The sequence below is a fragment of the Olea europaea genome, chromosome 1 (genome assembly GCF_002742605.1).
Source record: "Olea europaea var. sylvestris chromosome 1, O_europaea_v1, whole genome shotgun sequence".
In the NCBI taxonomy this organism is placed as follows: domain Eukaryota; kingdom Viridiplantae; phylum Streptophyta; class Magnoliopsida; order Lamiales; family Oleaceae; genus Olea; species Olea europaea.
In genome coordinates, this window is record NC_036237.1 from 13,999,424 (window position 1) to 14,027,359 (window position 27,936).

Sequence of the window (27,936 nt, forward strand, 5' to 3'; positions counted from 1 at the left end):
GATTGGTGGTGACTTGGCGGGACAGCCTGGCGTCCTCAACATTCACCCCGCATTTTAACACAGATCTACGATTGTACCATTCACATTAATTTAGCAGTGCTAACCTTCAGTTACTTTCTTGTTTATTTGTATATTTATGATCCAGTTTTATCATAACAAATTATTCGACCACGAAAATATTGTTATAAAAAAATATATAATGGATTTCAATCTTTTTTGTCTTTATCCAAAAAAATTAATGAAATAAATTTTGATTAAAATCTATAAGTCAAAAATTTACTTTTTGTAAAGGATGCTTTCTTAATTGCTAGGGACAAGATGCTAATAGTTATGTACAACTCTTTCTTCTTCAAATTGCCAATCCTTCTCAAGAGTCGAGAAATTCGTTAGTGAGAAAGTAGAATTGAGTTTCCCTTCGCTCGAGCTAATTCTCGAATTCTAGTCGAGGTTATAAAGGTTAAGATACCAAGATGTTTTAGCACTCCTTGTCATATTTTTTTAGTTCCCTCTAATTAGGATTTTTCATTGATATGAATGTTGGTAAAATACTTGAACTTGGCATTCTAGAGGTTTTTACACAAGAGTAGCAATTATTCATTGATGAGTCGAACAATCATATGAGACTTGTTAGTTAGCGATGGAGACAGATATTTAGGGACAAATTTTGGTAAATCAATAGTAGGCAATTGAGTTACAAAGAATCTGCATTTTGGCACTATTGATAGATGGATTTAGATGGCGCTAGATATTACTAAAAATAAAATACATTAAAATCTTGGGCACGTTACACTATTCAATCATATTTATGTTTAGTTCTGAAAGTTGAAAGTCAAATGTGAAGTTGTTGTTCAATTTTAGTCTCTGTGATTGAATCAGTTGAGAGCTTAAGTGGTGACGATTTATCTTGTAGTGGATGTTAGGAATTTGACTTCGATTATTTTCAACTCACGATCTTAACCCATACAAAGCTATGTGGTAGCACCCATTTTTTTGACATGGAAGTTCTATTTATTATTATCCTTTATGAAGGTTGATAATCTATTAATTTAGCAGTACTTTGGAAAGTCTTTAAAGATGAGGTCATTCCAAACACGCTCAAATAGTTTTGTTTCCCTTTTTTTAAATAAAAGTTCAATCTAATTGGTACATTTCATGTACTTACATATTCATAAAATATTATCATTGTAGAAATTTAAAATTATATTGTAAGCTAAAAAGATAAAGAAAGATGGTAAAAAGTGGGCCCGCACCTCGACAAGGGACATTAGTGAATAAAAATTATAATGGTAAGTTGACCTAGACTAAAGTATTCCAAGGAGTCATGGGTCAGTCATGTTCATGTCTTTCGAACAAGGTCCAATCTCGGTCGTGATCGTGTTTTTTTATGGGATGAACCATCCATTTTGATACCTCTATTCGACTCCCTACCTAAATCTGCAATGGGCTCCTTGCAAAGAAGAGCGCACGAGATTCTTCAATTTTAAAACTGAAATGTCTTGAATTCGTAACGATTAATGAGTAATCAATATTTTATGAGAGAAAATTTTAAACAAAAATAGTTCTCATAAGTCGAATAAACTGATTGAAAGTTGTATAATAATTGTTCGTGAAAGGATGAACGCTAAATTTTGTAGTATTAAAGCTTCTATTTTTGTACTCTAGAAACTGTCTTGATATTCATTTTGGGCTGTTAAGATATAGACAATTGTCTTCTACCTATCTATATATATATATATCGATTAAGTATAATTTTTATCCACGTATTTTTAAAATCAAAAATTTATTGCACATTTCGTATGACTACAATTTATAAGCACTTCAAAATATTGATTTTTGCCAAGCATGCACTAAATTTTGAGTGATGTCGACATGTGTATAATGCCTTTTTACTTATAATATAATAAGCCGTTATATTATAAATATGAAAAATATAGTCGTTATAGATCCCACACAAGAGATAGAAATTCAAATTTGGTGGCTTGATGTGATAGATAACAGTCATATTTTTCATTTTAATGAGAAAAGAATGAGAAACAAACGGGGCATAAGAACTCCATCGAATTTTGTGGATTTATTTAGCTCCATGGATGTTATTTTATAATTGGTTGATGAAAATATCACAAATTTAAATCTTTTGCATTAATGCACTATCAACCTTGATTCTATTAAAAGTTCAGACACTTTGTCCAATTTTTTGCTTCCCACTTTAATACGAATTATTGCGGTTAATAGATCATATGTTTATTTTTTGCACATCAACTATTTTGAGAAATTCCTTCTATACAAAAGGGAATCAAAAGGGGTGAAAAAAAGAAAGCTAGGAAATAAAAGAGATATAAGATGGACTTTACATTAGTAGGTTGAAATGAAAACAAGTGGGAAAATGAGCTCAAAAAGTGAGACTTCTTGATTTTATTATAAATAACACGCGAGTATTCTAGTCACACACTTAAATATTTCTAGAAATTGTCTTTTCAATTCCTCAATCATCGTACTAATTGTAGATGTTCGAAATCTACTTTGATGATTTACATAATCTTCTACTATGTAGTACTATAACGTTTGTTTATGCCAAGTGATGATGTGACATTCATGTGGCAGATGCACCACACAAAGAGAAGCGTGGCACATCCTTCACTAAAGAGTAGAGCACATCGATTCTCTTTTTACGTATTTTCACAAATGATATCTTTTGCTTATTCATATAACAAATAGATCAATGTCTAATTTAAATGGCACTCGACTATGCAGGACTTTGAAAGGAGGTTTATCATGACATGAGCCTTATGAGATCTAGTGACATTGAGTCACTGTTCATCCAATCAATTCTTGATATGTCATCAATAATTAACTTATTATCTCAAATTTACCTTCATTAACTTCATCACTAACCTACTAAATTAATGATGTATCAAGAATTAATTGGATGAACAGTAGATCTTAACTCTAGTGACACCAAAGTTCTGCAATTTAATTCAATTAAATATGAATTATAGTGAGATAGGTGCCCTTGCCACAGAGATGATAGTTTTCAAAGAAGTGCATACACCAATCGGTTACGTCTTTCAACCTTCGTTATTTAGCACTAAACATTTATTTCACCAACAAAGGCAAAAAATAACATTGATTACGGAATCCTAAAAGTATCAAACTTCACGTGATTATAAATTTCCGGACAAAATATATTCCAAATGTATGCTTATAGTTTTTTATTTCAGCAGACTATCCTTTTATTTTCTTGAACTTTTCTATTTGTACACTTATTTTTGACACGTTGTTTGACACTTGTATTGTTGTCAAGTGTCAATTGGATGGAAAAACTGTTTGAAATTTAAACTGTCTAATAGGTTAATGACACGTGGCAAAGTGTAAACTAAAGTGTACACCATAGTATACATATAGCAATGTTCTATTTTCTTACATCCGAACATCCGAAACTTTATCTAAATACATTTTGGACAAAAAATGGCGCTCAAAGAGGAAATACTCTGGTCTGCGATATTTTAATGTGTAAGTGTATTATAAGGGCAATAACAATCAAATAAGACCATTGTTTGGTTCTCATTATTTTTAAAATACATTTTTCTCTTTCCTATTTTCAATCAAATATTTTTTAATAAAATAATATTATACGCAAACTCAAAATATTTTCTTATTTTTTAACACACATTTCTCATCAAAATACTATTCAAAAATGCATTTTGGAGTAAAAAAATGAAGCTCAAAAAGGCTCTTATCACTTCGTTACAAAAAAAAAAAGAATAAGAACTTTGCTATTTTTACATTGATTTTTGACACTTTGGCTTACATTTACATTATTGTCAAGTGTCAATTGAATAGAAAAACTGTTTGAAATTTAAACTGCTCAATAGGGTAATGTCATATGACAAAGTATACACCATAGTGTACATTTAGCAAGGTTCAAAAAGTAATTCAGATATAATGCGACATACTTTATATACTTGAGTGCAAAGGTATCACATAAATTGCCCATATCTTACATAAGTTGCGAAAATATTATTTTTTGGTAAGTCATACAGTTCATACAATGATTGGTTCCACGTAGTCGCTAATTCACTTTTCAAAAATTATTTTGGGGAGTTTGTTCTCACGTTACCTAGTAAGTCCGTTGGTTAAGTTAAATCATGTCACTGTTGAGAATGTTGCTTATATAGTTGGATTTCGATTGGGGATTTGTCAAAAATTCTTGACCAAATAGCCATGTTATTACATAAGAATTTATCGATCTAACAATTTAATAAAAATATGATGTCTAGTTGATGAAGCGAAAATATGAACAAAACACAACCTTAAAGCACTGCCATGATCATTTTGACATCCATTGACAGCAAATTTCACAAAAGGACAGGACAACCTTTTTCTTTTCAAAATTTGGAACTAACCGGATTGAGAGCCAAATCTATTTCAATTAAAATCCACAAGAAAAAAGAGGGAAAACTTTTGTATAGCCCGGCCCCTCAAACCAGGGGTATTTACGTCAATTTACAATGTCCACATCTGTACTCCCTGAAGCTATTTCAGAAAACGGTCAATCGCCGACTTTACCATTTCGGCTTTACGGTTAAACTGAAGCCTAAAAGGCGAAGAAATCTAGTGGCATTCACGTAAATAATACCGAAATAAGAGGGTATTTATATATTCATCAATCATAATAAATTCTACGAAGATCCAACTTTGCCATCTAGAAAATCCCCAATTTCCCTGAGAAGACTCTAAGCAGAAGAGCAAGAAAGACAGACATATTTTCGATAGAGAAATTTAGAGAGAGATAATTGTGAAGCATTTTCTGCGGAGAAGTTGTAGACAGAGAAAGTGTGATAGAGAGAGTTTTGTGGCATTAATGGCGGAGGAGAAGCAAGGCGACGAGAGCGTGAAGCTGTTTGTAGGTCAAGTGCCAAAGCACATGACTGAAGATCAGATTCTCGCAATGTTCCAAGAGTTCGCGCTTGTTGACGAAGTCAACATAATTAAGGATAAGACTACGCGTGCTTCTCGAGGTTTAATTTTTAACTCTCTCATTGCATGCTTCCTCAATTTGTTTTTGGATCTCAATGCATGATTTGAGTTGTTCTTTTATAAGATTTGTGGAATTTTATATCGTAGTCTCTGGGTTGGAACCCTAATTTGGTTGTGTTTTTTGAAAAGGATGTTGTTTTGTGATTTGTTCGTCGAGGGAAGAAGCTGACAAAGCAGTGAATGCATGTCACAACAAGAAGACGCTTCCTGGGGTTAGTATTTACCCTAATTGAGTTTTTTGTTAATGTTAAATTCTATTAATTGCTTAAAATGGAAAAGATTACTTACATTAATTAAATGTAACTTGCAGATTATGTGGTGCGAGAAGTGTCTGATTTAGACAGCTAATTGCTCTTATATGAAAACTTTGACAACTGTTGTATTTAATGAAGTTGAAACTGTTTGAATTAGTTTTAGGGCCTTGCATTATTATTTTTGTGGCTTTAGAAATAAGGAAGATCGTCTCATTTATGGGAATTTTAAATTCAGAAGTAGCTAGTACTGATAGGATCTCTAGTTAGGTTAATATTGACTAAAACTTTAGATTCAGGTGTAGCAGGATTAAGTCACATTGTAGGTTAAGAGCTATTTCGAGGATGCTACAGCCCCTACATATGATCTGGTAAGTAACTTTCAATGGTTATGTGAGGTTTTGTCTAATAAAAAAGGGAAATTGGAACTGGAAATTAAGAATTTCATGAATTTTGATTTCATTTTGATTCCAATTATGCGGTGCAAGATGAAGATTTTCTATATATTGGAAATAGAGAGCTGAAAAGAACTATAAAGTCTTGTCACAAAATCATAGAGTAAAAGAGAAATAGGTAAGACATTTTTTTTTATGACCATGGGTGTCGTGGCCAGTTTATGCGCACCTCGACTAATCCCACGGGACCTGAAGTTTACAGTCGGTACTCACCTTAGTGACCCTAAGGGGATTCGAACTGGTGACCATTGGGGAGCAAACTCAAGGTCTGACCATTGAGCTACTTGTCAGGGTTAGAATAGGTAAGACATTTGATCAAAAATTTGTGCTGTTATAATTAGAAACAATTGAGAAGGGAAATGAACTTTTGTGGTTACTAAATATAAATGTTTTAGAGCTTTAGAATTTTTTTCAAAGTAGATTAGCACATTGAGGAAGAAGTAAACGTTGTTTGAATAGTGTGCTGTGGAAGTTGGAAAAGGAAAATATATAAAGATTTCTCTATTGCACCATAACCAAATTGCCCATAGCTTGATTAAGAGCTATTTAACATATATGATCCTCCTATGCACTGCAATTGCATGCCTATGTGTACATCTATTTACACATATAGGTTTCAATACAAATCATGGCGACACACAATTTCCTTAACAGGTATCTCAAAAATAGATTTATCTTGAAGTTATAGACATTTAAGTCATCACTTTGTCACTGTTCCTAGTTAACAAACAATAAAAGATGAAATTTTAAAATTTAGGTTAGTAACAATATTTTAGTTCGTACAACAAGGTTTTAAAGGTTTTTTGGTTAACAATACCACTCTTATAGGTTTTAAGCTCTAATGTTCGGACTCTTTAAAATGGTCAGAGTACCCGTGTCGGACGCGACACGAGACGGGTATACATATGGAATATGTGTCAAATCCTCTAATTTTCAAGTTTCAACCAGATACTTCATCGTTTTTTCTTCTTTCTTTTTTCTTTCCCTTTTCTTCATTTTTTTCCCTTTTTCCCCCTTTTTATCGATGGTTTAGGGTTTTGTTTGTATAAAATGAAAATAAGTTCCATATAGTGCTACTTAGTAGTCCACTAAGTTCAAATTGTAATTAAGTCCCTTATTTTCTATTTTATATAACATTTAGTAATTAACTTTTCATAATTGAAAAGCTAAACTTCAATAATTTATTTTATTCTTCTTAACCCCTTATTCAATACTCATTTTCTTTTTTATGAACAATTGATTTTGATCTATTCAAAATGATATCTTTGATTAGTAAAAAAAATGAAACTTGAAAGACGTAACCACGTACCCATATCTGAAATTTGGACTCTTTTTAGCCCTGTATTCATATTCAACATTTTAGAAAATAAAAGATTCGACACTTAAATATGTACCCGTACCCGATACTCATACTCGAGTCTGAGCATCATAGGTTTTAAGGTTATATGTAAAGCAATGATAATTTCTGAAACTTCCTTCTCTGATTTTTCCCCTTCATTGTCTGTTTGTAGGTGTGTGCTGGAGAGCATTTTGAGCTTAAGTAGAAAACCAAGAGTCCCTTTAACATGCTAGAGCTGACATTGTTTCCATAGGAGCTAACCGTAATCCTATATGTTCAACAAGTTAAACTCGTTAGACTACCTCTATAATTGTCTAAGGAAAGGACATTATTAATGTCATGTGATATCGGGATATGACTGAATGAAGTGAACAATTATTTTTAGTGGAGCCGATTTATAGTTAAAAGTGGCTCTGCTCGGGTGAAAGAGTCAAAAAACCACACATTCACATGCATGCAATTGGGGGGCAATTGTTATTCCTTCTCTAGAATCTGCTGCTTTATAACTTTTTTCGACGCGTGTAGTCACTGGTGAAGCTCATGCCTCATGGAGTCCAGTGGGGGCGCCTGATACCTCTGGATTTATGAGGGACAAAAATATTAAGGAGGTGTTTGGGAGAATTTTTATGTAAAAATGCATTTTTGAATAGTAAATTGATAGAAAATGTGTGATTGAAAAATAAGGATTTTGATTTACGTGTAATATTATTTTAATAAAGAATGTGTGGTTGAAAATAAGAGAGAGAAAAATGTATTTTAAAAAAATGGGTACCAAACGGGGCCTAAAGCAAAAGATTCAGGATGAATAGCATTGTGTCACCAGTTTTGTTTTGTATGACTTCTTTCCACTATTTATCATTGTATCTAGATCTCCATCACCCTTTTTATTTTTGTTCTATATTATTTATCAAAACTTGCTTACCTTGTCCTTTACAATATTACAAATTTTCATTTTGTATTCATTAAGTACTATTGTGTTTCTATTTTTATAATTCTATTTGATGTATTGACATCTTTATGAAAAGATCTAATGCAACAGAATCTTTTGCAACCATATTATATTCTTCTAAAGCAAGACATCTTTTTACCATATCAAACTAAATTTCCTTATGTTATTGTCTTTTTTACGTCAAAATTAATGTGGAACTAGCACGTGGTCACTCTTTTGTTGGTGCAGTTTCACAAATTATTAAAAGAAAGAAATAAATTTTGGTTGACATAAATTGAGAAAGATATATTTCATGATGTTGATGATGAATCATTATACGAAGTTTTCTCAGTTTGAAACCCCATAGGAAATAATCGTAATCTTTCAAAAAAAAAATAACAATTTTCTTGAGTGCCAAATAATAAGATTTTTAATGTTCTTGTTTAATTATTATATTTTAAAGTATTTCATTTTAAATAAAATCACACCCCAAGTGAATTACATTTCTGGCTTCTCCCTTGTGTGTAGTCAATATAACTTGGCATATTCAATTATTTTGACCAAGCAATTTTGTAAAAGTGTAAAACAGGAACGGCTAAAATGTTTATGCTTTCTTGAACTGTATTATCACACAGCCAAAAGAAATGGGTTAATGAATTTTCAACTTGCAAACCAGTAGCTGTCTCCTTTACTGAATTTTCTTGAAATACTAAAGTGTTGCTATCTACAAGTCCTTGGAAACTGAAAATCTATAACTCTTTAGGCCATCTCCAGTGTCGCATCAAATTTTGCACCAAATTAAAGTTCATCTCCAACCATTACATCAAAACTTACACCAAATGAATAGTGTTTAACCATTTTTCCCCTTTTTTTATTCTTTATAATTTAGGCCTTGTTTGATTGGGGTGAATTCCATGGAAATGGAAATCATTTTCCAACTTTTTTGGTGTTTGATTGCATTTCTTTTTCATGGAATTCATTTTCCATGTTTTCCTCGTACATGTGTCATTTTCTTATTTTGGTGGAAAACCAATTCTCACCAAAACGTTGAGAATAGGTTTTCCAACTTTTTTTTATTTTTGTTTTTTTTTATTTTTGGCAATGAGAACAAATTCTAGGAACAATTGTAAAAAATGATATCCCTTAAATTTACAATTTTCATGTAAAACAAAACCAAGCGAACATCAAAATATAGATAATTTTTGGATCTTTTTCTTTTTTTTGGGCAATGGAAATAAATTCTAGGAACAGTTGTAGAAACTGATATCCTTTAAATTGATAATTTTCATGAAAAAATTCAAACGAATACCAAAAGACACTTTTATTTTAACATTTTTTTGGTGAAAAATTATATCAATCAAACACTATTAATTGACAATTCCTACTAAAACAAATTCTAGGCAATTCAATTCCCTTCAGTTCGTTTTCTTTCCATCCAAATTTCATCTTTACAATTAAATTAACCCTTATTTATTTGAAATATTATTTATTTAAGTTATTTTATAAATACATAAATTATTAAATAAATAATTACATTAAATTACGGAAAAGATTAAATTCATTAATAAATATAAAAAACATAGTACAATTAATAAAAAAACACTACAACAAGGAAAAAATATTAAATCATGCCATCAAAAAATAGTAGATTATCGTATGTATGTTATCGTTTACTAAATTATGCACTTTTTTATATATTATTTTATTCCAGATTACTAAACTGTGCACTTTTTTTATGTATCATTTTCTTTAAATAAAATTAGATTATCGTATGTACATCGTCGTTTAATAGATTTCGTGTTAACTTTAATAAATAATCATGTTTGTTATATTTTAAATTTTCTTCTTCTTTTAATTAATTCATTAATTATTATTTCTTACATTTAAAATTTATTTTAAATGAAAATAATAATAATAATTTATTGTATTAAAAAATATATAGCACATATGACACAAATACTCTTCATTAATTTATTTGGAAAAGGATAAAAAAGGACAAAAAGACTTTGGCCACTTTGTGCAAAGTATAGTGTTTCATTGGAGCTCCTTTGCACGAAAAAATGGTGCATTTTGGTGTTTTGGTGTTCACATTGGAGATGGCCTTAGCATATCCCTTCTCTTGCAAGATATATCTAGTCAAGACTGTGTCAAAAATGTATAGTATCCACTTCATGTGAGCTTTGCATTTGTCGACTCGTGAAAATTATCGTGAAAACATATGATTGCATTAATGAAATTGTTGGAGAAGAATGTTTTGGGGTGCATCAGCTATAAATTGCATAATGAGTCAACAAATCTTTTCATTTGATACATGTGTTGTGCTTTTTTGAGACCTACTTTGCTACAACATATATGCATATCCTAAGACAGAGTGAACCTGCCATTTTGGGAAACTATATTCATCTAGTTAATTGAACTCACTATGCATAAAAGTGGTACTTATGGAAGCTGTTCAATAAATATAATGTGATGGCAAGAATAATGAAATTAGGTATTATTAGTCCACAAAAGCCACTGGACACCGCCTTCAAGACTCCTCATTTCTTGAAAGCTTATTTTATATCCTTCGGTGAAATCGGGAGTTTAACCCAATATTCTAAGACCCTGTTTGGCTCCCTTTCCATTACATTTCATTTTTCTTTCTTCTAATTTCAACCACACAATCTTCCGTAAAATAATATTACACGTAAATCGAAAACTTTCCCTTCTTTTTCAACCACTCGTTTTTCAAAAAAAAGCTATTCCACCCATTTTTATTTCCAAAAAATGGGGGCCAAAGGAGGGCTAAGCTTCAAATTCACTGCCAACAAATTTGCCAATTAAGTAGACTACTATTGAACTCAGTTGTAAGTTGGCCCTCTTTAAATAGGATGTAGCTGAGGAATTGATCCGGCTCTGCCCTAGATTTCACATATTAGAAAACATAAATAGTTTAACACGATTTACATGGACAGATGTAATTTTTTGCACTGAAATATTAACCCTGTGGGAAAATTTCAGTAAGATGTCTGATGTGTTTTGTTATACTGTGATGTTTGTTGTGCTCTTTCTGATATAAAGCAACTTGCTCTTTTTGTCTAATTCAGGCATCTAGTCCGTTGCAAGTGAAGTACGCTGATGGCGAGTTGGAAAGGCTAGGTCTAATATAATTTTCATTATTGTGTTGCATGTTTTCTTGTGATGCTTCTGTAAATAAAGGCGGTGCTAGATCTCCTTCCTTTTGAATTCCTAATATCCTTTCAAATTTCTATATTGTCTTGCCGTTACATGATTTTTTTTTTATTAATATCTTTTGTTTGTTCTGTCTTATCCTTTTCTTTTTTCTGTTTTTTTTTTTTCCATTAAACAAAAAAATTCAGAACACAAACTCTTTATTGGTATGCTTCCAAAAAACGTATCCGATGCCGAGGTCTCTGCTTTATTTTCGGAATATGGAACCATAAAGGACTTGCAAATTCTGAGAGGTTCTCAGCAAACTAGCAAAGGTAACTGTTGCATTTCCCAACTTTTCCTCCTTCTTTATGGCTTGATATTTGCGTAGCACAGAGAGCAAAGTGACCCAGTTTTCTTATTACGAGTAAGCTATAATCAAACAGAACCTCTTGTAGGTTGTGCTTTTCTGAAGTTTGAAACGAAAGAACAAGCGCTTGCAGCCATTGAAGCCCTTAATGGGAAGCATAAGATGGAGGTGCGTGTTAAAATTTACCTGTTTGTTTGGATCCTTCTGTATGAAATCTTGTAGTGTAGTTTTGAATTTTTGATACTAACATACTAAGGAGACTTATAGTCAATCTGGGACTGAGATCGACTCAAGGATCTGATAACAGTTTTGTGCATAATGCATAGGGATTCTCATTGATGTTTGCTTGATAATACATGCTCTTGATGTTGTCCAAGGTCGAAAGCATGTCTTAAAAGTGCATATACTGTATAATCACTGGGGATGAAGTTTTCATTTTGAGATTAGGTTATGTGCTTTTTGGATTCAGTACTCGTAATGGATGCATATTCTCCTATGCAAGTGGTGTTTGGAGTCAAATAGATTGTCCTTGGGAATTAGAGGCGTCCTGTGGTCGTCATTTTATGGCCTATAAGGTCGGCTTAGTAATTACTGGTACTCAGAATATAGTAGTTCAGAATGTAGTGTCCAAACCATTTTGCATTATTGGCTGCTGGTGAATTCCGTTATGCTAATATCATTAACTTCTGTAATAGGGTTCAACTGTCCCTTTGGTGGTCAAGTGGGCAGATACAGAAAAGGAAAGGCAAGCTAGGAAGGCTCAGAAAGCTCTATCACAAGTGTCTAGTGTGCCAAATGCTGACTCAAGACACCATACATCTTTATTTGGCACTTTACCCATGGGATATATGCCCCCGTATAATGGATATGGGTATCAGGTTTGTTGGTTTGTATATTTCAGGAAAAGCCTTGAATGTTGCCATGTGTGCTCTCTGTTGGAATACTAACTTCATGCTTTGTATTTTCTTTTATTTCTGGATTCCCTTCTCTTTTTAATACTGGCAGTTGATGCTGAAGGAACATTTATGTCAATTTCTGCTCGCCTTTGTAGACTCCAGGGGCTTATGGGCTCTTGCAGTATCGCCTACCACCGGTGCAGAATCAACATGCCTTTCACAATCTAATTCCACCCGTAAACCAAGGCAATGCTATGCGTGGTGTCACTCATGATCTTTCATCCGGAATGGCCCCAAGAAATTATACCATGTCACCTACAAGTTTTCTGGGACCTCCCTACCAAGCTTTGCCAGGCGTTCAATATCACATGCCATATGGAGGAATCACAAGTAACAGGCCTATCTCAGTATCCCCTGGTTCTATATCTCCCACTGCAAACAGTCAATCTGCAGCATCTTCAAGTGTCAATACAAGTTCTGGGGGTCAGGTTGAAGGTTGGATTTCTTAATCAAGTACATTTTTGTAGTTCAGCTATTGTTATGTAAATATATGCATAAAACATGTCTCTGCTTGTACATGTGTGTGCATACGAATGCATATAATGTGTTTGTGTGTGTACAAGCATGTACTAAGATGTGGGTGCACACTCTTATTCATGGACAATCTTTTGGAAAGCAGGTCCACCTGGAGCTAATTTATTTATTTACCATATTCCTCAAGAATTTGGTGATGAAGAGCTTGCAAATGCCTTTCAGCGATTTGGTAGGATCTTGAGTGCCAAGGTTTTCGTTGACAAAGCAACAAGTGTCAGCAAATGTTTTGGTATGCTTTCTTTAAATTACCATTTATCTGATACAAGTACTGCTTATGTTTATACTTCGATCAAATTATATCTGCAGGATTTGTCAGCTACGATTCCCCATCAGCTGCTCAGAATGCAATAAACATGATGAATGGCTGCCAATTAGGTGGTAAAAAATTGAAGGTTCAACTTAAAAGGGATAACAAACTGAATAAACATTATTGACTTTAGTGTAAGTACTGGAAGGAAGCTGATTTCTGCAGCATGAATGATCAAGTGAGCTCAAACCGCCAAAGTTACTGCAGTTTGAGCCATTCTATTCCAATTAGACATGAGCTCAAAACGTCAAAGTTACTACTGCAGTTGTATTCCCATTCCATTCTTGTGGAATTGAAGTCCCCGAAACTTGTAGTTCATGTTTATTTCTGTACAATTGTATTTGTATTTGTGTAACATGGAATACAAATTAGACAATGCTTATTAATTTATTGATTCTTATTACGGAGGTGTTTGTTGTATAGCTTCTTTGAAACTTTCCTTTAGTGTTTCTCTTTGGAACTTCCCGATTCTAATTAAGGTGTAACAATACTTGCCTACTTTGTGTGATCTCACAAAACACCCTGCAACCATCCCTTGCTCCGTCACTTTTCTTGTTCCAAATCTTTCATAAGAGATTGTAGATTTTGTAAAGTTACTGCAAGAGGCAAGTAGTTTGTTGAATTGGATCCGTTCAAGTTTGAACTTGGGTGCAGTGTTCTATCTTTTCATTCTGTTAGTTGTCCTTTGTTCTGCCTTTAATCTTCAGGCGCATCACAACTAGTGTGTACGGTGATTTGTGTTGTGTTTAGATGATAGCATTGGTTATGATTTGCCCATTCAGACCTATTTTCATGGGCCATTGGATGTGAGTGGATCCAGCACGGTGCATAGTTTGTAAATTTTTTCACAATTTTGTTGCTATGATGACTACGATTATTATTGTTATTACTTTCTGGCTTAACCGTTTCATTCGATTTCAGGATCTCAAAGATGCATCTTCGGATTAGGTGTTGGTCTTCAGTCTCCACTGTCCCCCTGCATTGAAGATCCCTATATCCTCTCTGCTTTCAGATGGTAGTTCTGTGTTCAATATATCTTGGCATGTATCTGTTGCCATTTCCCCAGGGAAGCAACTGGGAAAAAATAAAAGATAAAAAAAAAAATAGAACGCCCATCTTTCTTGTTAATAATTACTGGGAGACAAGATATGTACTTTCCTTCAATTAACAATTTGCATCTGTTGCTGATAAATGAATTATGTTTGTCTATCTCAACAGAAATAAATGTTTTTTAATACATTTTTGTTACTTACTTTTTCAAGAAAATATATGAATCCCAACCCAATTTATTTGGAATAGAACTTAAGTCATGTTTAGGAAGTGTTTATAGATGTTTTAAATTATACTAGTCGATGCCACATGCGTTGCATGATTATTGTATTTAATATGTTTTTATTAGCGTGATGTAGAGATTTTAGTTTTCTTGTCATAATTCTAACATGTTTTTGAAGTTTGAATTAAATTTTTTAGCATGAATTTTCTCTGGCAATTAGTAAAAATTAGATTTAAAATTGTGGAAATATAAGTAAAAGATAATTTATAATTTTATAGGAATCCCGCACGCGGTCGTGCGGAGTCCACACCAATTTCGTGTGGGGAAGTCCTCGCACAGTCTATGCGGGGACTCCGCACCAATTCCGTGTTGGGAAGTCCTCGCACAGAATGTGCGGGGACTCCGCACCATTGCTACAAGAAGTCATACTTCACGGGTTCTAGGTGTTTGCATCCTCAAAGTGATTAAGAGAACTAATATCACCAAAATTCAACAAAAATGAGAATATTTATTTGTATAAGCAATGGATGAAAAGTGGAAATAACTTCCTAAAAAATGAAATGTACAGCTATCAACATTGAGAAAAAACACGCAATATATAATCATATTGTGTTGTTGGCTCATTTTCAATTAATTACTACCAAAAAGTTTAGCAACGAGAATTCTATAGGCACAGATAGAGATTCAAATGGTCTGTCCAATCACTTTACCATGCTCTGTTTAAACCTATAACTAAAATTTAACAGAAATCATTTGCAACTATTAACTAAAATAACAAAATCCCTTATACTTGGAGCAATTCAATCATTGTCACCAAACTTATCTGCTTAACCTAATCATTCATCGATTTCTTGCTAATTTTTTTAGTCCTACATTTTTCTGCTTCAGGTGCCAAACCATAGCCGAAAAAATTAATCTATATTTCATTTTTTTTTTGTTTTTTCCTCTCTGTTTTCTGTTGATCTTATGGCCAAAAATTTAATATAAAAAGATCTATACAAACTGAAAATACACACATTCTTAATATGCATAAAGTATGAATAAACCCATATAAAGAGTCCCAACAAAAAATAAAGTTGAAAATAAATAAAAATGCATATTTTTTCCCTAGTTGATTCTAAAAATAAAAAAAATAAAAATAAAAATAAAAAAATCAAGACTTCTTTTTTGCAGCACATATCAAAAGTCTATTCACGATATCATCAGAACAATCATCAACAAACAAAACCCCTACACCCAAAATTAAAGAAATGACGAAAATTCAAACATCTAACACATAAATTTAGGGATTAAGATAAGATAAGTTCATACCTTCAAAATTATTCGGTGTTAAAACCCAAAAAGTCCTTGCACAGTCTGTGCGGGGACTCCATACCAAGATTGCTACAAGAAGCCATACTTCACGATTTTTGCCGAGATTGCTAATGCATGAGATACACAAGAGACATAAATGAATTAACAAGCTAATAAGCATTTTAACTTACATTAAACCAAGAATATACCTCTCTATTCACACAAAAATCTAAAATTGTGAATCGAATAAACAAAATTATAATTATCAGATAAAATCGAGGATATTACCTCTCTATTCACTCGAAATCAAAAATTTTGCACGTAGAATCTTGAATAAACAAAATCATAATCTAAGAAAAACGGCATGCTAGGATTTATCTCTCTATTTACGAGATTTTTGTATAAAGAGATTAATCACAGAAAAAAACGAGAGAATAATTGAAGAAGAAGTGAGAGAAGAAAATGATGATGATGAAGAAGAAAGCTTGTGTCTGGGTTTGCGTGGGGAAATGGCTTTACCATCCTTTTGAGTAAGAAAAAATGGGTATGACTGATATCTACAGTGAAATCACTGTTTAGTTACAGTAGAAGTCTTGAACATTATTGCCACTACAGTGAATTTTATTCATCTTTCTATACGTAGTTAAATATACATGGAAATAAGCGGTGAATAAGTGGATGGTAATCACTGGCGGACCCACATGGGGTCATGTGGAGTCAAATGACCTCACAATTTTTCGAATTTTCTTCTTTATTTATTTATTTTTTCCTTACTTAAAACGTAATTTTCTGTCAAAGTAATGAGTCAACCCAATTAATTTTCATAGCCCAATGCCCAAAAAGGCTCAAACCCAAATCCTATTGTAATAGCATATGATCTTATTTTCGTTAATAATACGTTGTTCGAAAAAAAATTTCATTTTTGACCCTACAGTTCAAACTGTCTGAGTCCGCCCCTGATAGTAATTGTATGTACCCACAGTATGTGGATAAAAAATGGCTCGTGTTTTTGTAAACATGAGTTTAGTTAGTTGTAGAGGGGCTACTTTGGTGGCACACTTTACTATATTCTTTTAGCTGGGTAATCTTGTTATATGTATAGGCATGTCATAGCGAGACATTGTTACCGCTTTGGCTCGTTCATATCGTCATTTTTAACTCCAGCTGAGTAATCAGTCAACATTTGTTCGGGAGTGAGAGATTTCATTAATTGGTTTGATGTGTATTTTTGGCCATGTATCATTAACTATTTGCCATAGGTAGCACTGTTGTACATAAATAGTAATCTGCAATGCCAGTTAATGTGTTGTCTTGCAGCACACGTGGGACATTCTTCTTTTTATTACGTTTTGGGTTTTGTGCTCAAGACTAAGCCCTTGTTCAACACTCGCTCATTAAAATTTTAATACATTTTTCTCTCTTATTTTCAATCACATTTTTTAATAAAATAATATTACACGTAAATCAAAAAATTTCCTTCCTTTTTAAACCACGAATTTTCCCAAAAAATATTATTTCAGATACATTTTACCAAAATTTATCATCATAATGGGTGTCAAACTAGGGCTTTATATAAATAAATAAATGTGTTCCAGATGTTGAAACATAATTGAAAGGGAAAAATATGTTAAAATTTTATTTGAGGGAATTACTAGAAATGTCCACTTTCACATATTTATTTCCAAAAATGTCTAGCATTGCAAATCCTTGCAAAAATGTCCATTTTGGAATAACTTGAATCAAAATACTCTTGTCAACAATTTATGATTCCACGCAAAGATAAAAAAGACATTTTTGCAATTAAAAATTTTATTGACCAATAAAATTTTGACACATAACTTGCCCTATTTATTTTAAAAGTGAACATGTCAAATCATAATAAATGCTATTTTTCTTATTGACACAGAAATGACGAGAACTACATTTCAAATGTAAAGAAATGTCATGTTCGAAATGAAATATCATTCTAGACATCTAATATGTCGAGAACAGCATTTAAAATGTTGAGAACATTTAATGTTGAGATTTAACATGTGTATTTTTGAAATATAAACAGAGTTCAAATATCGAGAACGACATTTGAAACGTGGAGAACATCATTTTAATGTAACTTATAAAAAAGCTAAATAAACAGTAACATAATTTAACTCCTCAACTTTCTATGTGATGTTACCGAATACTGTTCCCGACGTATACAAATCCGAGGACTCTATTTCGTCGATTTATGTATCAGTATGCTCGGGATATATGTGCTCGGGATGTCTTTCACATGCCCAAGCTCTTGACCCAAGAGTTTGTGGAACGTCATTCGACGTGTCCTCGGGATTATGTCCTCGACATGTCCTCGGCGTCAACGCCTTATCCAATAAGAAATTTATTTTGACTTAAACTCCTCAACCTATGTCTTCTATGCCCAGAAGAACTCTATTAAATAATTGGTATCCCAGTTATACCACAATTCAAACTCCTATCTCGCGTAGGACTCATTGGTATAAGATTGCAAAATCAAGCTGTCCTATTACAAGTGCACTACGGAATCCTAGTATGAACACACCACCTACCTCTATAAATACAAAGCCCTTGATCATTATTCAGGTACGTTTTACATAATTTTCAGTTCATAGCCTTATGCACAAATTCTCTCTCTGACTTAAGCATCGAAGGGGCAACGAGGACACACCTCGACGCCTTTGTTTCAATTACTGGAAGATCTCGTTCATGCTCATTATCAGTCGTCGAGTTCGAAAAATCAACAGGTACGATTTTTGGCAGCATCATTGGCGCCGTCTATGGGAAGCGCTACCAAAAGCCATGGTAAACACACGTTTAGGTCTTCCACCAGCAAGCTCATCCGCTCCAAACCAACCTCCTCCTGAGGATATCCCTGTTCCTCAAGAGGAATAATCAGAAGTGCTAGAGCCCCAGCCGGCAGTCGTCACTACCGAAGCCTTTGAAGAGCTCAGACAACAGGTCGCCACACTGACTCAGCTGCTAAGTCAAAGGAATTCGCATCCGTCGCCCACACCGGCACCCCAGGGGGGTTTTATGGCTGATGCTCTAGCTCGAGCTTAGCGACACGTCCCTGACAATGGCGGAGCAGGGGCCTCGGGCATACCACATGTGACCTCGACCTCGAGATCAGTGACCATGGAGTCCGGAGAACTCACTAGGATTATTCAAGAAGGAATTACGGCGGGGCCTACTTCAGGGCAAATAAGGGTCAACAAGATTCAGTCCCAACACTCCTTTCACTCCCGAGCTATTGACATTCCCCTTGCCAGATAGATTTAAGTATCCTAGGATCAAAGAGTATGACGGGACCACCGATCCAATCAATCGTCTTAACGTATACACAGACATCATGAATCTACAGGTCGCACCGGATCAGGTGATGTGCAAGGCCTTCTCGCAAACTTTGACGAATGCTGCTAGGGATTGGTTCTCGACCTTAGAGCCCAACTCCATAACCTTATTCTCGGAATTGGCAGACAAGTTCTCTGTTTTCTTCACAAGCAGTAAACGCATCAGGAAGACAGGGGCTTCCCTCATGCAACTTAGACAAGGGCAAAATGAGACCCTGCGTGACTTCATGACCAGGTTCAACAAGGAAAGACTTCAGATTCCCGACCTGCATATAACTGCAGCAATTTCTGCCCTCACATATGCCATAAAGTGTGAGGCTTTCAAGACGTCGTCATCCAAAACTCTACCAAAGACAGTGACCGAGCTTCTTACCCGAGCCGAGACGTACATAAATATGGAGGAAACACTGTACCCGAGAAAGGTTGGACCATCCCATGATAAGGTCGAGCATAAACAACAGCACGACCCGAACCCCCGTCAAGAACCACCTCAGAGAAAATAGAGACAGGTGGTTCCCCCGACGTCATTCACGCGTTTAAATACGTCAAAAACAAATATATTGATGGAGATCAAGGATATGAAGGAACTCAAATGGCCTACCAGAATGAGGTCACCACTCGAATCCAAGGACATGAACACGTACTGTGAGTTCTATCGGGATCATGGGCATACCACGGAAAACTGTAAGGCCCTACAATGGGAGATTGAAGCCCTTATTAAAAGAGGGCTCCTGAGTTCCTATGTCGGTAACGACAAACGCCCGAGGAACGATCTTTTAGGGAAAGAGCCCCTGAAACGAAAAGGGATGGTCAACCCACTGCTGGAACCATCAATATCATCATTGGGGGTATTACCTCGGGAGGAGACTCGAACAGTGGAAGAAAACAATATGCTCGACAATATACCTTAGCCTCTGGGATGCCTCATGGAAAGCTGGAGGATATTACTTTTGGAACTAGGGACTTGGAAGGTGTATCACTTCCACATGATGATGCCTTGGTCATCTCAGCGATTGTGGCCAATTTTGAAGTAAAGAGAATCTTGGTTGACAATGGGAGTGCGGCCAATATACTTTCACAAGAGGCTTTTGCCAAAATGGGAATCTCACCTCAACAGCTCAAAGCGATTAAAACTCCTCTCCAGGGGTTTGGGGGAGGAGTCATCACTCCAGAGGGTGTCATTGAGCTTCCTCTAACTTTGGGTTCTGGCCAGAAATAGGTTACGGAGATGACATCTTTTCAAGTGGTACGTGTCTCAATGGACTATAACGCCATCCTGGGAAGACCACTCCTGAACAAGATCAAAGCCATTGTATCTACCTTCCACCTAGCCATGAAGTTTCCAACAAGTAATGGTGTTGGGGTCGTGCGTGGAGACCAAGCAACTGCCAGACAATGCTATGTTGCCAGTGTTCGGGAAATAAATAACGACGTCATGCAAATCTCGAGGACAGAGCCCGAGACCGGGCAACAAGTCAGACTTGCTCCTTCGAAGAATTGATGGAAATCGAGCTCGAGCATGATAAGAAGGTGATGATTGGTCGGGATCTTGACGTCACCCTAAAGACAGAACTTATTGGTTGCTTATCTCGCAACATTAACGTTTTTGTCTGGAAGGTTGAGGATATGCTAGGGATAGACCCCAAAATTGCAGTCCACAGGCTTAACATTAGCCCAGGGGCCAGACCAGTAAAGCAGAGGAAAAGACAGTTTGCCGTAGAACGTCGGGAGGTCATTCGCGAAGAAATTAACAAACTCGTCGGGAGGTCATTCGCGAAGAAATTAACAAACTCGTCAGTGCTCAATTCATTCGGGAGGTCCAATATCCCGATTGGCTTGCCAATGTTGTTTTAGTGAAGAAGGCCAATGGTAAGTGGAGGGTCTGCATTGACTTCACATATCTCAACAAAGCGTGTCCAAAGGATAGTTATCCCCTACAGCGGATTGACAACTTGGTGGATAGTACATCTGGACATAAGCTATACAGCTTCTTAAATGCATTTTCTGGTTATCATCAAATCCTCATGGCCGAGGAAGATCAAGAAAAGATGTCATTCATGGTCGATTTCGCCATATACTGTTATAAGGTCATGCCTTTCGATTTGAAGAATGCAGGAGCAACATACCAAAGGCTTATCAACAAAGTCTTTGCTAACTTGATAGGAGGGAATGTGGAGGCATATGTTGATGACATGGTGGTCAAGAGCAAACGGGTGGACCAACATATTTCAGATCTTGAAGAGGTTTTCGACACCTTGCAAAAGTACAGAATGAAGTTGAACCCAGCAAAATGTGCATTTGGCGTAGCCTCGGGCAAGTTCTTGGGCTTTATGATCACTCACCAGGGGATAGAGGCTAACCCTGACAAAATACAAGACTTGGCATCTATGGAATTAGCAAGGAACAAGAAAGAGGTACAGAGGTTGACTGGTAGGATACCAGCCTTGAACAGGTTCATGTCCCAAGCATCAGACAGGTGCTATCCCTTCTTCAAAGTCCTCAAAGGAAACCAAGGCTTTGATTGGAGTGAAGACTGTGAGAAAGCTTTTCAGCAGCTCAAGCAAATATTGGCATCTCCTCCTATTCTCACTAGGCCTGAGCCTAGTGACACCTTATTTTTGTAGTTGGTCGTATCTCAAAATGCAGTCAGCGGGGTCTTGGTAAAAGAGGTTAACAGAGTCTAACAACCTATCTACTATGTAAGCAAGGTCCTACTAGATGTGGAAACAAGGTATACTTTGGCGGAACAACTTGCCCTTGCCTTGGTGATAGCAGTACGGAAACTCCGGCAGTATTTTCAGTCTCACCCTATTGTGGTGCTCACTAATCAACCACTTAGGCATATACTTCAGAAGCCGGACGTCTCAGGAAGACTGATGAAATGGGCAATCGAGCTTAGAGAATTTGACATCGAACTCAAACCACGCCCATCTATCAAAGCCCAAGCACTAGCTGACTTCATTGCAGAACTAACCCCTAGGCCTCGGGGGCCAAGTGACGGCTCGAGCGTGAGCACTAATTTGGACACATGGCAAATTTTTGTAGATGGAGCATCGAACTCCTCGGGCTCGGGTGCAGGGGTCATCATCATCCGCCTTGACAAACAAACGGAGATTCAATGCGCTCTTAGGTTCGAGTTTGAAGCAACCAATAACGAGGCCGAGTATGAGGCCGTCATTATTGCTCTGGAGCTAGCCCTTAGCCTTGAGCTCGAGTTCGTGAAGGTATTCAGCGATTCACAACTGGTGGTCGAACAGATTGAAGGATCATTTGAAAGGAAAGACGAGAAAATGAGTTTGTACTACATGAAGGTTCAGGATCTTCAACGAAAATTTAAGAGTTGTGAAATTGCAAAAATTGCTCGGAAGGACAACGGAAAAGCCGACGCATTATCCAGGCTTGTGTTCATGGGGGTTGACAGCCTGGACAGAATAGTTCACATCAAAGTCATCACATAACCCAACATCAATCAAATCCCCGACGTCATGGACATTGACAACGAACCGTCTTGGATGGACCTAATCATAGAATTCATCACAAGTGGAAATCTACCAAGCGATGCCAGGTTGGCTAGAAGCATCCGAGCTCGAGCTCCTAGGTACTGCATGATTAGCGGTGTCCTCTTTCGCAGAAGTATTACTCTTCCATACCTAAGGTGCCTTAGACCATCAGAATCATCCCAGGCCCTTGCTGAAGTTCATAAAGGTGTGTGCGGGAATCATCAAGGAGCCAGGCCCTGGCCTTTAAACTCATACGATATGGGTACTATTGGCCAACTATGAAAAAAGACGCCTCAGAATATGTTAAGAGATGTGATAGGTGCCAGAGGTTTGGTAATGTTATCCATTCACCGGCCAAAGACCTCACCAACATTAACTGTTCGACCCCGTTTGAACAATGGGGAGTTGACATCCTCGGGCCCTTTCCTGTGGCAAGAGGTCAATTAAAGTTTGTTGCTGTAGCAGTAGAGTATTTCACTAAATGGGCAGAGGCCGAACCTCTCGCAATGATATCAAAGCCCAAGCTAAGAGCCTTCACTTGGAGGTCTATCATTTGTAGGTTTGGGATACCAAAGGTCCGCATCACCGTAAATGGCAGGCAATTTGACAATCAACAATTTAGGGACTTTTGCTCAAACCTTGGGATTGATCACCATCTGACTTCAGTTTCGCATCCTCAGAGCAATGGTCTGGCCGAGTTGACAAATCGAATCATATTACAAAACCTCCGAACAAGAATTGGTAATGCTAGGGGTTCTTGGTCCGACGAGCTGCCTTCTATACTATGGACGTATAGAACAACTCATAGGACAACCACAGGAGAAACCCCTTTTATGTTAGCCTATGGCATTGAAGCAATGGTCCAGGTGGAAATTAGACTGCCAAACCATAGGAGACTCGGGCCAGAAATCTCGGGGCATACAACTGAACACCTTGATCTCTTGGAAAAAGTACGGGAGCAAGCCGCTATAAAGGTTGCCTCTTACCAAACTAAGACAGCAAAACATTTTAATAACAAAGTCAAGACTCGGAGGTTCAGAGTTGGCGACTTGGTCTTGAAGAGGGCCGAAGCAGCAGGTCATCCCCCAGGGAAGCTCGGGCCCATCTGGGAAGGACCCTTTGAGGTCATACGACAAGTTTGCAAAAGAGCATACAACCTAAGGGACACTTCGGGAAGACCCCTTCCTAGGCCTTGGAATGCCGATAATTTGAAGATTTATTACAAGTAATTTTCCCTACAACATGGCAGGTAAAAATTTGCATTGCTTTAAGTTTTTTTTTCTTTTCGTCTTTTCGGTTGTCAGGCCTGCGTGCCAAGGTTCACGTTTTTAGTTGTCAAGCCTGCGTGCCAAGTTTTATTTTTTCGGTAGTTAGACCTACGTGCGAAGGTTCACGTTTTTAGTTGTCAGGCCTGTGTTCCAAGTTTTATTTTTTCGGTAGTCAGACCTCCGTGCGAAGGTTCACGTTTTTGGTTGTCAGGCCTGCGTGCCAAGTTTTATTTTTCGGTAGTCAGGCCTGTGTGCCAAGGTTCACGTTTTTAGTTGTCAGGCCTGCATGCCAAGTCAATTTTTAAGTATTAAGCTATTTTTATCGAGCAAGCACCAAAGCTTTGCCCCGAGCAAGTACCAAAGCCTTGGAGCCCATAATCAGCACATCAAAATCTTGTAGCACAAGTAAACATCCCGAGGACATACATCCCCAACCATCTATCCTTGAATTTTTGTCTGAGGTTCCAAAGTGAAAGCTCGGGACCTAAGCCTTGCCCCGCGCAAGCACCAAAGCCTTGCCCCGAGCAAGCACAAAAGCCTTGCCCCTTGCCTCGAGCAAGCACCAAAGCCTTGCCCCGCGCAAGCACCGAAACCTTGGAGCCCATAATCAGCACATCAAAATCTTGCAGCACAAGTAAACATCCCGAGGACATACATCCCCGACCATCTATCCTTGAATTTTTGTCTGAGGTTCCAAAGTGAAAGCTCGGGATATACTTCTGTACAGAGGCTGGGCACAATTCTTCGTATACCTCGAGGTTATCACCCCTCGCGATTAGTCCTTGAGGTATTCATAGGATTGGATTCAATACTGACGTCAAGATAATTTTACCGTCAAGATGTTAAGCTATATCCTGCATTCATCACTGTCCTCGGCCTTATGACATGCTTAAAATCGAATTAATTCTTCTCAATCGTCGAGATAATTTATCATCATAGTCGTCGAGATAATTAATTTATCTTAGATGTCAGGATTTTTTTTACCGTCAAGTGTTAAACTATATCCTACATTCATCACTGTCGACTTGCTTAAAATCGAATTATTTCTTCTCAATCGTCGAGATAATTAATTCGTCGTCGAGATAATTAATCTTCTTAGTCGTTGAGATAATTAATTCTTCTCAGTCGTCGGGATAATTAATTGACAAAAGTCGTCGGCATATGTTGATGAAATAAAAATGCATCGATAACACAAAATGAGCTCGGTAAAAAGGAAAAACTATTTCCAATAAGATCGGGCATTTGACCTCAAAAATTACAAATCAAAATAAATACTCGAGGACTGATCAAATTTAGACGTCGGTGTTCTGACTGCCTTGGCCTTCCTCGACATCGTCACCCTCAATATCGACGTCTTCATCCCCAGCATTTTCTTCAGACTCAGAAAGCTGAAGGTCATCAGCCACCTTAGGAATCAACTTCAGATCCTCGGGGCGAGCATCTGGCCTCAGGCAAATAAAAGCTCGAGCTTCCTTCAAGGCATGAAAGTATGAGCCCATAGCATACTCGCCCTTCAACTCGTTGAAGGCATCAGACTTCTTAAAGTCCTTGACCGCATCATCTCGAGCATCCGCCAGCTTTGCATCCAGTTCTTTTTTAGTGCGCTCGAGCTCAAGCTTGAGGTGCTCAGCCTCGTCCTTCGCAGTACCGGCCTCATCCTGAGCATTGCGAAGATCATTTCTCATATGCTCTCGCTTCCTCATTAGTTGAGCACGTTCCTCCTCGAGGTCGGCGATCCTCAGATCCCGAGCAGAAACGGCACCCTCGAGGTCGGCCATCTTTGAAGACTCGTCTTTCCCCTTTAAGGAAAGACCTCGAGCTATGTCCAATGTCTGGAAAAAAGAGCACGGGCGACTTAACCTCGGGAAGTAAAGATTGCGAAAAAAGAAATAAAAATAAAAACTGTCGACGATCTTACCTTCAAGCCCATAGCCTCGAAAGCCCTCAAGCCATTGCTTAAATCGACGTCTGCACGGTACTTGTCAACAACGTTGAGCACGGACTGACATCGGGAGCATCCCTCGGGATTAGCAGGGCCCGGTGGCAGGCATTCATCCTCAAAGTCGACCACATCAACAGGTCCTCGAGGATGAGGCCCCAGAAGATCTTGTTGCTGAGTTTCCGTCCTCCCTACTCCCGGGGACGGTCCTCTAGGTCTTGACGATTCATCGGGTCCACTGGTCTGCTTTTCAAGCCTTGAATCCCGAGGTCTCTTTTGGACCCTCCTCTGGCCTGGAGCCCGAGCCTGGAGAACCTTTGACTTCTTACTAACGGCCTGACGAAGGGCACTTGGGTTAAACGTCATTTTTGTAAAAAAATGACATGTTATTAGCACGAGCATTAATAAAAATATAGGGCGGGAAATTAAAGCGTTAAAATCGCGTATCCTACCCTCGATGCCTTTCATGTTCGCATCCCCGAAGATATCATCCAAGTCATAAATGAGGGGCTCGAGCTCTTCTAGCATTTGCCTATCCCTCCAACGACTCAAAATACGCCTGACCCCCACAAAACCTAGCAGTATCGGGCACCCCCCACCGAGGACTAAAGGGAACGTCGGGATCTTGAGGTATGGCATACAACCACTTGTCCCTCCACCCTTTCAGGGAGCTAGGCATCCTCGGGATTCTAAACCCTCCTCGGGTTGAGAGATAGGCAAAACAAGAGTATTGAGAGAGTTGTTTTAGGTCGAAGACCATCCTACATAAGTCAACATACGGGATAATCCCGAGGTATCTACAAGCAATAAAAAAATATCTCAACATCCTCCACCCGTTCGGCACTAATTGCCCCGGACTCATATTATGCTCGGTAAAAAGTGCGAGGAAAAAAGGATGCAGTGGCCACCTAAATATCCCCTTCAGAGAATCTTTAAAAACGACAAACTCTCCTTCCCGAGCAATGGCTACCCTATCCTCATCCCCGAAAGGTCTAATATCACAGTTCAGCATCAGGCCGAACTCCTTAGCAGTCGCTACTGCTAAGTGCTCCTTAAACCTACACGGTTGGTCGAGGTATACTAACGGTGTCGGGATATCCTGAGCTCGAGGATTAACACTTATGGGGACGGCCATAGGTATTATTGACTGTCCAAGGCCTCAGTTGGGGTTCCTAAACTCGAGGACGACGTATTACTATCACTGCTCGACATCCTATCTTAAATTCAGACTTTTCTAAAAACAAACAACTTAAAATCTAGAGGACTCATCTTATCCCGACGACTCCAACAAGGTTTACTAATAGTGAAAAAGTAAAAAATGAATAGGAAATGAGGCTTATATAGGGAAACATGGGTGGGAGGCCAAAGGTCGCATCCTGAACCGTTCGATCATGCCAGGTGTCCTACATCCTAGGGTCTAAAAGTTACGTCGTCTTTGTACTAGGGCTGGCGTGACTACCACATCTGACGTCAGCCCTCACGAATCCTTCCTCTGCAATGAATTGTCTGGGGTATTATACCGAGGACTATAATTTTGATCTTTTGCACCTATCCTCATGCATGTAATCGAGCACAGGTACACGGGGCCATTGATGTTACCAAATATTGTTCCCGACGTATACAAACCCGAGGACTCTATTTCGTCGATTTGTGTATCAGTATGCTCGGGATGTCTTTCACATGCCCGAGCTCTTGACCCAAGAGTTTGTAGAACGTCATTCGACGTGTCCTCGGGATTATGTCCTCGACATGTCCCCGACGTCAACGCCTTATCCAATAAGAAATTTATTCTGACTTAAACTCCTCAACCTATGTCTCATATGCCCAGAAGAACTCTATTAAATAATTGGTATCCCAGTTATACCACAATTCAAACTCCTATCTCACGTAGGACTCATTGGTATAAGATTGCAAAATCAAGCTGTCCTATTACAAGTGCACTACGGAATCCTAGTATGAACACACCACCTACCT

At 37.2% G+C, this 27,936-nt stretch overlaps 1 protein-coding gene across 1 annotated transcript; it reads left to right on the forward strand.

Moving 5' to 3' along the window:
• The first annotated feature begins 4,608 nt into the window (after positions 1–4,608).
• LOC111395094 (RNA-binding protein BRN1-like) lies at positions 4,609–13,749 on the forward strand. Its single transcript, XM_023021111.1, has 9 exons — positions 4,609–5,018; positions 5,167–5,249; positions 11,097–11,148; positions 11,370–11,495; positions 11,619–11,698; positions 12,226–12,408; positions 12,582–12,921; positions 13,106–13,249; positions 13,327–13,749. Exons 1-9 carry the CDS (start codon positions 4,862–4,864, stop codon positions 13,452–13,454), a joined length of 1,293 nt encoding a protein of 430 aa, XP_022876879.1. The 5' UTR covers positions 4,609–4,861; the 3' UTR covers positions 13,455–13,749.
• Positions 13,750–27,936: the final 14,187 nt, after the last annotated feature.

Excerpts from the sequence above, each read along its gene's own strand:
- LOC111395094 (XM_023021111.1), top strand. The coding sequence starts at position 4,862 with ATGGCGGAGGAGAAGCAAGGCGACGAGAGCGTGAAGCTGTTTGTAGGT. Across the intron at positions 11,149-11,369 it reads TGGCGAGTTGGAAAGGCTAG|AACACAAACTCTTTATTGGT; the intron begins GTCTAATATAAT and ends AAAAAAATTCAG. Across the intron at positions 11,496-11,618 it reads TTCTCAGCAAACTAGCAAAG|GTTGTGCTTTTCTGAAGTTT; the intron begins GTAACTGTTGCA and ends AACCTCTTGTAG.